Source organism: Condylura cristata, unplaced genomic scaffold, assembly GCF_000260355.1.
Source record: "Condylura cristata isolate star-nosed mole 26May11 unplaced genomic scaffold, ConCri1.0 scaffold00011, whole genome shotgun sequence".
Classification (NCBI taxonomy): domain Eukaryota; kingdom Metazoa; phylum Chordata; class Mammalia; order Eulipotyphla; family Talpidae; genus Condylura; species Condylura cristata.
Genome location: NW_004567112.1, coordinates 36,523,499 through 36,536,049, shown reverse-complemented (window position 1 = coordinate 36,536,049; position 12,551 = coordinate 36,523,499). Strand labels below are relative to the sequence as shown.

The window sequence follows — 12,551 nt, the reverse complement described above, 5'->3', positions numbered from 1 at the left end:
GCAGGTCAGGAGAGGTCTGCCACTCCATGTGGTCACTTCCGGGGCAGGTGGGGATCAAACTCATGAGGAAGTGGCTTTAGCTTCTTAGTGCTGTGCTTCAACCTGCTGCGCCATCAGGGAGGGCCCTCTATTAACATTTTTTAAATGATTTCTTCGACATTTTGCTCCTTAATTCATATGAAATTCTAACTTTTGGTATAGTCTGAGGTAGTAATAAGTTCTTCTCTCTTCCAAAATGTATAAAAGGATCACACTCCCTAGCTCTTTTGTGATACATTGAGGTCATATGCTCTGATCAGTGAGTTATAAGCAGAAGTGATCTGCTAAGTATTTAATTGCCTATATAAAACCCTCTAGAGCTTTATCCCCTCTGGCTTAGAAACTAGTAATATGCAACTTAGTTAGGACCTTCCTGGTAGCCTAGAGTTTCAGCATTTATCACCACGATGACCTGAGTTCAATCCCCAGCCAGTGAGCTGCCCCACATGGTGCAGCTGACTTCTACTGTCTTGCCTAGTGCTACTGTCAGCAATGTATTTCAGTGGATCCATCTGTTCTGCTCACGACTCTGTCTCTGGTATATCCTCTCACTCCCTCCCCCACACCTCTGGCCTGCACAAAAATAAATAAGATCTTTTTAAAAAATATTCAACTTGGTTATAGTTTAGGCATCTCACTATCTAAGTGACTACAATCACTATGCAGTTTCCCTATGAAACTGCAGTGGACAAATAATGAGTAAAAAATAAATCTTTTCTTTTTCAGTAAGATTTTGGGGTTGTTTATTACTATATATTGGCCTACTTAGCCTACTCTGACCTATAAATAGGCAAGTCACTCATTTTTTTATTCTTTCTCAATAATATAGTACCTATTCTTTATTGTTTGTCATATGAATTTCAGAATTGACTTGTTAACTTTCAGGAAAAAGCGCTAGTCAAAGGATTCATTAGTACACAATGGAAAATAGTTGCCATTATCTAAAAATGTTGAATGATACAGATATCCTATGATCTGTAATTCCATTTCTGGGCATTTACATAAAAGATACATGTGCACAAATTTAGGTATGTATCAGAATATTCTTGGCAATATTGTTCATAAATAATCAAAAACTAGAGGGGCCTCTCTGGTGGACTAGAGATTAAGTCTCAGTGCTATTACCACTACAGTCCAGGTTCAATCCCTGGCCACGGAACTAACCCACATAGTGCAGCAGACCTCTCCTGTCTAGCCGACTACTAACCTTAGCAGTATATTCAGTAAATCAACCTGTTCTGCACCCTAATGTCTCTCTGGTGATCTTCTCACCTCCCCCCAAGCTCCTGCACCTTTTGCAGTTCTTCAATGAAAAACAAATACAAATAAAAAACTAGAAACAACCCAGATGACTATCTGGGTTACTGTAATTATACAGTAGAATATGGTCTGTAGTCAGGCAGTAGAACAAACCATGATTTGCACAATGAGGTACATGATAATGAAAATGGATACATAATACTGCTGAACTAAGAAGATACATATACACATGCTTATATAGAATGATCCCACTTACAACAGTTTCAAAAAATGAGTCATTTTAAATTAGATTGCTGATGAATAAATATATATGTAGAAAAATAATCAGATAAATCAAGGAAGTTATTACCACAATTATTAGGAAGGAAGTTATCCCTGGGAGAAAGGAGGAGATAATGACAAAAAGGGAAGGAGATGACTAAGGTTAACAGTAGTGCTCTATTTTGATGAAAAGGGTTGCTTTAGGATTACTTATAGTGAATCTCTTTTGAGGTTTAATATAAATGCCTTATATCTTTGTGTTAAATTTATTCATATCTACTTTATGTATTGTATTGCTATTATAAAAGCTCTTCTTACATTGAATTTTCTATTAAATGCTAGTATATAGAAATTTAATGTAAGTTACACCTTGATCTTATAGGCAACAATATGCTAAACTGTCTTATTGATTCTACTGATTTATCAACAACAGATTCTTTTGCTTTTTTTTAAATAGCCAACCACATCATCTACAAATTACAACAACTTAGTATCTTTCTTTTTAATCTTTATCCTTCCTAGTTTTTCTTGTCTTATACTGATGAGAATGTAGTATAATTATGAATTGTACTCTTTCATATTCTATCAAAATATTTCTAATTACCCTTAGCCTCAAAAAAAAAAAAAAAAGAGGCCCCTTTCTTATGGTACAAAGGGTAGGTAAAACATGGCAATATGAAGCTATCTGCAGCCACTGCAGCATGAGTTTGATCTCCAATCAGGAAGGTGACCCACATGGCACAGCAGACCTCTCCTGTCTCGCCCACTGCTCCACTCAGCAGTATATTTCGATCTGTTCGTTCTGCTCCCCACACTCAGCCTCTACGCCTCTAATCTGCATGCATAAATAAATAAATATTTTTTAAAAGATTACTAGAGGAGAGAAAGTAAGAGCAATGGGTACAGGGGGTAATGTAATGAATGGTATTAGATCTCTGGTGGTGAGTGTGTTGCAGTACATATATTCATAGAGATCTGTAGCTATACCACTGAAACTTACATAGTTTTGTAAACCAATGATGAATCAAAAAAATTAACTGTAAAAAAAATTTTTTTAAGATTTATTTATTTACGCAGGTCAGAGATGTTGGGAGTGAGAGGATTCACCAGAGACAGTGTGGGAAGCAGAACAGGCAGACTGACTGAAATATACTGCTGAGGGGAGCAGCAGGCGGGTCAGGAAAGGTCTGCCACACCATGGGGGTCACTTCCCTTGCCAGGGATTAAGCTCATGCTGCAGTGGCTTCGGATAGCTTCATGGCACTGTGCTTTAACCTGTTGTGCCACCAGGGAGGGCCCTAACTTTAAGAAATTTTAAATGGCAAACGAGACATTCTAGAAAAGGATCCAGATAGTGATATCCCTTCAGGTTTACTCCTTTATTGTATACTCATAATCTTGTCTATTCTCTCAGAAAATGAAGCCTTCCGTATAAATAAAGCAATGTCTCTTAGAAACAAAGCAATTTCAACAATTTTAATCTGTCAATGAAATTAGAATCAAGTTCAGCTCATATATACTGTTAAAATAAACTATCTGCACTGTCAGTCTATCTATACTTTTCAAATTAAGTGCATTAATAATTAAAAGAATGCAAATAATGCCATGTAAAGCATGAATTATGCAAACTAGTTCTATTGCTAATAATTTAGAAATTACATAATACTGAGGCATTGAAATATACTTTGGGGAAAAAAAGCAATGATTTTATCACTCTTACTATAGCAAAAGAGGCAGGAAGAAAAGTAAATCTAACAGTTAGATGAAACAGTAATGTGGAAAGTACCAGAATTTCAATACATCTCAGGATTGTGAAGACCCAAAATACAACCTTTGATTCCCTAAGCCCATTTACCTATTATAAGGAAATGCTTCTGCAGAGTCCCAAGATATATCCTCAGCTCCTATAAGATGAAAAAACAACTTCCTTTCCACACATGAGTGTCTTAAAATGTGTTCCATAAAGTATAGTGGTTATTTTTGTCTCTCTGGCGAATCCACTGATAATGGTTTATATAAAATTAACAGTTTGTTTCTCTGGAAAATGAAACATTGTAAGACTTGACAATCAGTTTTCAGAGTCTCACAAAAGTGAAGAGTATGGCACAGTGCTGACTAATCAAAGGTTATACTTTGATTAGAAAGGGAGGGGATCATATAAAAGTTCTATCATTCCTTCCTAGATCAGATAAGAGTTTACAATTTTAGGAGATTCTTCTACCAGGGATTTCTCCAGAACTCATATCTCTCTACCAAGTATCTTGTCCTGATTTTCTGGTTTCAAAGCCATGAACCAAACTTCCATTGTACTTGCTGACCAAGGACTATGTTTCTTATTTGTCCTAATTCAGATTTGTTGACAATGTACCTTTCAGACAACCGAGCCTAATACTCTTCTGTTATTTTTATTTATTTATTTACACATAGAAGAACTGTGTGGAGGTGCAGGGGAGGGTGAGAGGAGGATGGGGAGCAAAACAGACAGATCTACTGAAATACACTGCTGAGGGTAGTGGTGGGTGAGATAGGAGAAGTCTGCTTACACCATGTACAAGGTCCCTAGTGGGAATCAAATTCATGCCAGATTGGGGGGGGGGGTAGCATGATAGTGCTACAATTGTAACTCCTGTACCACCAGGAGACTCCCAAATGCTCTTTTGAATGGACTCATTCTGAATAGGAGCAGTCAGAAAATACTAAAAACTAAAAACTAAAAGATCTAACTTTATAATACTTATTTAAACTCTTCAACTAACAAATAACTTACATTCTATATTTTGCTAAAAGTCAAACAAAGGGTGGGGGAAAAAAGATGTTAACTAAGTGGCAAAAAGTTCAGAAGATTCAGTTATCTCTTTCTAAATATATATGCCTGGAAGGACTTAAAATGTCAAAGTGTACCCTCCCTTGTGGTGCAATGGGTTAAAGCACAGCACTATGAAGCTACCGCACCTAATGCAGCACCAATTCCATACCCAACCAGGGAGCTGACCCACATGGTGTGACAGACCTCTCCTGACCCATCCGCTGCTCCCCTCAGCAGTGTATTTCAGTTCATCTGTCTGTTCTGCTCCCCACTCTGTCTGTGGTGAATCTTCTCACCCCCAACCTTGTACCTCTGACCTATACCCCAGTTTTGTATGTATAAATAAATGAATCTTTAAAAAATAATCATATCATAATTAAAATTTTAAAATGTCATAGTGATGCAAGTTAAGAAATTGTTTTGAGTCAAAACAATTGCAAATAACCAAAATAAATGGAAAGTTCTCCTACACTAAAATGTAAGAACAACTAAATTAATATACCCAAGCATGACTGTAACAAACCAAGAATTCCGATTTGATGAGTCTGAAAAACGACTCTGGAAATTTACTCAAAACTTAAGCATACTCATCCAACCACAAATAAGCCATTGTATATGGGGGTTAGGGGGCACAACAGAAAAGCTACACATTGGAGAAACAGATAAAGTAATGGAGAATGAGTCCTTTATATATCCTAGTTCTTCCTTTTTAGAAGCACACCTTAAAATCTCTGAGTCAGAAAATTAATCACATTCATCTTTTGCACTAAACTATAGGCATACTAAGTAACAAATTCTTTAGTATCATCCTGATTAACTTAACCACCACAATACTGGTCATTCTGAAGTGAGAAGAAACAAATTAGAAGCACTTACCTTGAGAGCACAAAAGATGCAGGAATCTCCCATGCACTTGTGAGTTGTAAGTTGCCTAAAGCTACGTCGGAAGATGTCCAAGTGCCATAAAACCTAGCAAAAAAGAGAAAATACTTCATTACTCTATAGAAATCACTTTTTAATATTTAATTCCAAGAGTTCAAACATAGATAATTACAGAAGATATCTTTATTCTGAAGACTCAGCTCATTCTAGTATATTAAAACAAAGTCAAAAAAAGATGAAGATTCTTATTAGAGGGATATAAAGCTATATTCTGAAACAGACATTAATTTGAACATGAAAGAAGAACACACAAAGGAAATATGATTTGAAATATATCAAATGTGATTCTGAAAAAAAATGTGGTAAAAGCTATAAAATAAGTTTGCCTTAATTATTCATGCAAGAAAAGCAGCAATATTTTAAAACATTATAAGCCTGAATTACACTGTGATCTTTCATTTTTGCTAGACTTCTCAATTCTTGAACACTTCTGAGAGTTAAGGCCTCCTTAAATTAACAGAATGAAACAATTGCAATGATATTAGTGATAAATCATGTTCACAGTATGTAAATTTAATATGTGATGACAACGGCACTATACTTTCATGGTATTTCTCTCAAAATCTATAATCTCACTCTAATAATGAGAAAAACATCAAACAAGCTCCAAACTCCAGTACTAGGGTATTCTACAAGACTAGTACTCCTCAACATGTTAAGGTCATCAAAAAAAAAAAGAAAGAAAGAAAAAGGAAAGCTTGAGAAACTGTTATAGTCAAAAGAAGACCAAAGACATATGACAAGTAAATGAAAATATTGTTGCCCAGGTGGGATTCTGGAACAGATAAAATGATACTAGGTAAAAATGAAGGAATTCTGATTAAACTGTAGTATTCAGTTAAAAAGAAATGGTGGAATAATGCCTTAGGAAATATTTAAATGGCATCGCACATGAAAATAAAGCATTGTACTTCCAGAGTCCCAGGTCACAGTATACCTCTGGAGTTTCTTATTCATGTATTTCTAAGAATACACGATAAAAGATCTTTGAAACACACTGTGCTTCCAAATAAATAAACCTTTTCTCAACAAATGAAATAGGTTCTACACATCTGTGAAGAACACAGCTTTTGAAGCAGAGGTTAGAATATTAATATTAGTAGAAAAACAATTATTTTCAACTTGTAATATGGTTATAACAATTAACCCCAAACCACAAGTAATTTAATCTTTAAGTATGAATATAGAAATGTGTATATATACATAAAGTATGTGTTCATATAGGTGCTGGAAATTAGAACAGAAAGTCATAAATAGTATTGTTTCAATTAATAATGTAAATAGAACATCACAGAGAAAGGTAGAATTAACAGAATTATAAAAAGAGAATTATGCCCACAAGGAAGAAAACATCCCTTTAACTGTACCCTATTTTGCCTGCTTGTAAATTATAAAAGTGCTGTTAATTTATATAAAATCACTCAAAAACCTAATATGCATCATCTGGGGTTGACAACTCCCCATTCCTCCACCCACCCAAATGCATGAAATGTATGGTAATATATTAAGGAAGGTATGTAATTTTTTTTATATAATCTTGACAGCATAGGAATTTCTAATATTTTCAAATAAAAATTTAAAGACTGAGAGGATAGAATTTTTATTACTTGGTAAGCCTGACAAAATTCTTCTGTTCATAAATGAAGAAACTGAAATACCATGTGCATAAGGTCACAAGACTAGTCTATAAAATCTAGGTCTCCTAAGTCCTAAGCATAGCACTTTTAACACCAAATACATTGCCGTGTCTTTTCTTCTCTCATAGTATCCTATTTTCTCATTACATTTGAGGTATAAATCTAATATTTTACCCAAGCATAATTATCTTGAAAGGAAAATTTCATTTACTTTTACTCTGAAAAGCAGAAAAGAAGGGAAAGTAATTACTTGAAAATTGAACCAAGGGGGATAAACCTAACACCCTATGGGCCTATGCAGAACACGCAGAAAGAAAGGAAATTTTGAATTCTGAGACCACAAATGTGGTAAGCAATACCAAAAAAAAAAAAAACCTGTAGTAGGTAATCACTATAGGAGTACTAGTTTTCCCCAGCTCTGTTTAAGCATTCCTGAAAAGTTCAGACGAAGGAGATGATGAAGTAGTTAAATTTCAAAGACTAAACTCTACTCAATGTGTATGCTAAGAGACTCAGTATTATGAGAAAAGAAAATATACCTCAAAATCTGTAACTTATAAAAAAGAATCTTGCTTTTTACACTGAAAAAAGGAACTAGGGTAATAAGATACCTAAAAGGATTCAATAGGGACTGTTAGGGGAAAACTCAATAAACAAGTAGGATGATCATCTAGTTCATGTACCTCCCTTGAGCAGTAAGTAGTAGTAGTAATGGCATTACTAATATCACTATTAATCTCCTGTTTTACAAAAAAGGTAACTGAGACACAAATAGATAAAGTGACTTGTCTACAATCACACACATATAAAAAAAATAATAACCTCAGGTTACTGTTAAATATTATATTTTAGAAAATAATCAAAATATAGTGCCAAAGTTCATGAAAGAAATAAAGTACTCTTACCTGCAGAGCACTGTTGAGAAAGCAGCTGTTTTGCCCTGGCTCATTGCTGAGGCCTTTGCTAGGGGCTATGGAGGTTGAGCTTCGAGGTGCAAACATCCCTTGGACACTACCACGCCCTCCTGAAAAATAATTTTTCTTCCAAGACATTATTGTTCATATATCACATTGAAACTCAGAGAAGGTTTTATACCATTTAGTAAGGGAAGTTCTGTTTGCTGAAGTTCTTAGCAGAAAGAGAATCCAGAATTTAGTGAATTTATGTTGAAAGATTTTGTTACAACTTTCCAAACATCATACATGTAGTGCCAGGAAATCAGGTATCCTCTTAGATCCACATGACACAGCCATCCTCCACTTGTTCCAAACAATGCCTAAGTTTAACATGACACAGGACTATCACAAAGTAATTCCTAAGTATTGCTTCCTTCTATTTTTCTTCAACTGCCTCCATAAAGTCCTGAAGTGGCTATACTCCTCAACTCCCACAGCATCCAGGGATCAGGGCAGGAGATGTCCTTGAGACTTGTTTACAACCTTCTTGTGGACTGAAGATTTTTCCAACTGGAGGGAGAGGCAGACGGATAAGCAAGAAACCAACTCAATACTCCTCTCTTTCTCTTCATTTGTCCCATCATCCTCCAAAGTAAAAACTCAAATTGTCATAGTCCACAAAAATGAAGAAAGTCGCTTAAAATATGTGGTGGTTTTGTTGTTTTGCTGCTGCTGCTTTTTAATATGCCCCAAACATCTTCTACTGCATCCAGAACTTCACAAAGTTTCTTCTCTTTTCCTATGTGACTAGAATAGCCAGCTGTGCCAAAGAGCTTTAACAGAAAGGAAAAAAAAAATCAAAAGTTTGCGTCATTTAAATGACTATACTGGCTTTGTGCTGTACTGCCAAGACCAAGTTGCCTCACCTCTCACTATAAACTTGAAACCTTGGCAAACAATGCCAAAAAAAAAAAAAAAGAAAGAAAGAAAGAAAGAAAAAGAAAAAACTTATCACCCAAAGAGGGTGGGAAAAAAAGGTGTGAACAGCTTTACTTTCATGTGGGATTCTACAGTTTTTTTAAAAGGAGGAAAGAGTTGATCTGGACATATATAAAAACCAAAACAAACCTTCAAAAGTCAAACTAACAAAAAAATTTACTATGTAAGCTAAGAATTCAAACAGTTCCTTCTGGATATTATTAGTAAAGAAAATTTTAATGATGTGTTTTACATCTTTAAAGATTATGAAAACCATTTTAAAGATGTGAGGGCCAAGTTACCAATCTACTCCTTTCTGAGTGAAGATGTCCCATTCCCAAGGAACACTCATGGTGCATAAACCATATGTCCTTTAAAAAACAATCCAAAAGAACTAAATCTTCTCCAGTTTGTTTGTTAAAAGGGACAATTTGGGTTACTTAATCCTCAGAATATATCCAAGGGATTTACAATCAGAGGCCATCCATGACCAACATTAGATTTCAACTAATTAAAGCCAGTGAAGCAACAAGGAGAAATACTAAAGTGAGAATCTTCCTTGGAAAGAAATGCTTCTAATTTCTAGCTTCAAGTTTTCCTAAATGTCTGCCATGCCCATATAAGAAAAAAAATAAGAATGGTGAGTGTTAAATTTGGCTCCTAACAGTTCTCAAAGCTTCTCCTTACCTTCCCACCATCATATAGAAAACCTGAAAAAAGAAATGCTATAGCATCTGAATCATTCTCTGGGAAAATAACTCAGCATTACCCACAGCATGCCCACTAAAAAAAACTACGGCACAGGAACATTAAATGATTGCACAAGACTGTTCTTTCCCTTCTCCAAATTCCCAGACTGTTTATAATCTACATGTCACAATTAAAGTATGTGATTATATACTGCAGTGTCATTATTCTGTATTTGTTTTTATTACTCTGTATTTGCCTTATATGGTGTCTATCATATATCCGGACTATGAATGAATAACAAAATACTAACTGTGTCAGACTGATGCAAATCACTATAGTTAGGTTCTTTAGTTAATCTTCACAACAGCCCTCTCATGCAATTATTAACGTTTCATCTTACAGAAGAGTAGATAGAGTCAGGCTTAAAGACTTTTTACTCACCCAAATGAAAGTTGCTAAGTGGCAGAGTTAGAATGTTTGACTATAATTTGTTCATTTTATTATACTATTCCAAAGATCATGTCACAGAGCTATGCATGAGGCAAATTACTTGATGAGCAACATGACACCAAGAAGGATCCCACTGACTACAAGACCCTCACAGCGCAAACACACCTTTATATATACCTCACTTGAAGCGACTTCGCAACTTCCAACAAGCTATGCAGCATTCCTGGAGTTCAACAGCAGCAAAGGAATGACAAGTACCAAGCCTCCACTTTGCTCACAGACAAAAGGACTTAGCAGAAAGGTGGGGTTTTTAGTATCCACATTAGGAGCTTACTGAAACTCACCCTGCCCTATGATACACACCCCTAAGTTCAGGGAGCAAAGAGAGGAAGGGCAATAACAGAAAAAAAAAAAAAAAGTTCCAGCTTCGAATGATATAATTACGTAGAGTAAGGCAATAAACTCTCACATTTGTTCTAGGTGTGTCAGAAACTATAAGTGAGAGCCAAAAAGAACAAAGCCAGAACAGGCAGTAACAAATGCAAAAAAATACTAATGAGAAAATATTTCCTTTTTCTTTTTAAAGATTTATTTATTTATTTATTTATGCATACAGAGGTGTGGTGGCGGTGAAAGAATTCACCAGAGACAGAGTGGGGAGCAGAACAGGCAGATCTACAAAGTACACTGCTGATAGGAGCAGCAGGTGGGTCAGGAGAGGTCTGACACGCCATGTGGGTCACCTCCGGGGCTGGGGATCAAACTCACACTGAAGTGGTTGTGGCTAGCTTGCAAGGCTGCTAGGCCCACCAAGGAGGGCCCTAGGAAATATTTCACTTAAGCTATACATCTAGCACCAAATCCTTCTCCAATGCTATCTACTTTAAATGAGAAAGTAAATTAAGAGTTTACCCAAATGGTTCTAACAATCTATTTTTTAAAAGAAGTTCTTAGAAGTCCAATGAGCTATTCATTAATCAAGGAAATGCAATCCAAAACCATAATGAGATACCACATTATACCAGTGAGAATGGCAAATATTTAAAAAACTAGCAACAAATGGCAAGGATGTGGAGAAAAAGGAACTTTCCTACACTGCTGGTAGGAATGGAAACTAGTCCAACCTCTATGGAAAGCTGTGTGGAGGTTTCTCAAAATAGTAAAAATGGAGCTACCATATGACCCAGCAATGCCATTCCTTGGAGTCTACCCAAATAACACAAAAACATGAATTCAAAAGGATCCTTGTGGGCCCTCCCTGGTGGCACAGCGGGTTAAAGCACAGCACAAAGAAGCTTAAGCCACTTCCGCTTGAGTTCGATCCCCGCTTGCCCTGGAGGAGATCCACATGGCGAGGCAGACCTCTCCTGACCTGCTGCTCCCCGCAGCAGTGTACTTCGTCGATCTGCCTGTTCTGTACCCCGCTCTGTCTCTGGTAAATCCTCTCTCACCCGCCACATCTGTAGCCTGTACCCCAGTTCTGTATGAATAAATAAATCTTTTTTAAAAAAGGGGGGTCCTTGTACCCCTATGTTTACTGCAGTACTGTTTATAGTAAGAAAGATATGGAAACAACCCAACAGCCCAAAAATAGATGACTGGATGGAGAAGATGTGGTATATATACACAATGGAAAACTACTCAGCAATCAAAAAGATAAATTAATGCCATTCACAAAAACATGGATGGAGCTAGAAGGGATTCTGCTCAGTAAAATAAGTTATAAGGAAAAAAGAAAATATCGAATGGTTTCACTTATAGAAGGAATATAGGGGAACCAAATAAGGAATCAAAGGGAAAAAAATAACAACAATTTAAAAAAATTAACAGGCAAGTGGCAACATTCTGCAGGGGAGGGAGAGGTTCAAAACAGGAGAGGGAAGAGCACTAGGAACTATGATGATAGTGCACAGGTGAAGTGGCAGTGGGAATTCTATGGGGATTACAACAGCGGAGAAAGCAAACAATGCACAAAAATGAAGAATGATGTAAAAAATATAAATAATTAGATTTTAAAAGAGGAGTTCTGCGGCAATCTGAAGTATTTAGGAGCATAATGTCTACAACTTACTCTGAACTGATTCAGAAAAAAAATTTGAGTGTGTATATGAAGGGAGCGAGAGAGGAAGGAGGAAAAGAAAGATAAAGCAGCTACAAAATGTTAATAATAGGTAAAATTGGCTGAAGAATATACAGAAATTCTTTGTACTATTTCTTGCAACTTATAGAAAGTTTCAAATTTTTAAGTTGAAAAGGAATTGTTATCTGCAAATTTTTAATTATGTAAAAATTATACTGTGATTCAATGAAAAATCAAGGCTAAAATCATTAAGCTAGTACATAATATCCATGCCATGCCAGATAATATTGGCAATCCCAAAGGAAGAAAAAAAAAAGACAAACACAAAAAAAGTAAGTACTAGATATAAAATGTAATAAACCTTTGACACTATTTCCATGAAAAGGTCTCAAAACAGAATATGTCAACTTGCTGTAAAATGCAAATGATGTAGTGTCAATGTAATAGTGTACAAAAAGGAACGTACTAGACTTGGTTTATTAAAGCATGTGTTCAATGTCTAGTTTTGTATG

At 35.8% G+C, this 12,551-nt stretch overlaps 1 protein-coding gene across 5 annotated transcripts in view; it reads right to left on the bottom strand.

Moving 5' to 3' along the window:
* USP54 (ubiquitin specific peptidase 54) overlaps positions 1-12,551 on the bottom strand; it is a 111,974-nt gene that overhangs the window by 49,924 nt on the left and 49,499 nt on the right. For all 5 annotated transcript variants that reach the window (XM_012723804.1, XM_012723807.1, XM_012723803.1 and 2 more), the window contains exons 2-3: positions 7,851-8,674; positions 5,243-5,335 (exon numbers count right to left, since the gene is read on the bottom strand). In XM_012723804.1, the coding sequence (XP_012579258.1) occupies positions 5,243-5,335; positions 7,851-7,997 (240 nt within the window). In that variant the 5' untranslated portion in view covers positions 7,998-8,674. The remainder of the gene's footprint in view (positions 1-5,242; positions 5,336-7,850; positions 8,675-12,551) is intronic.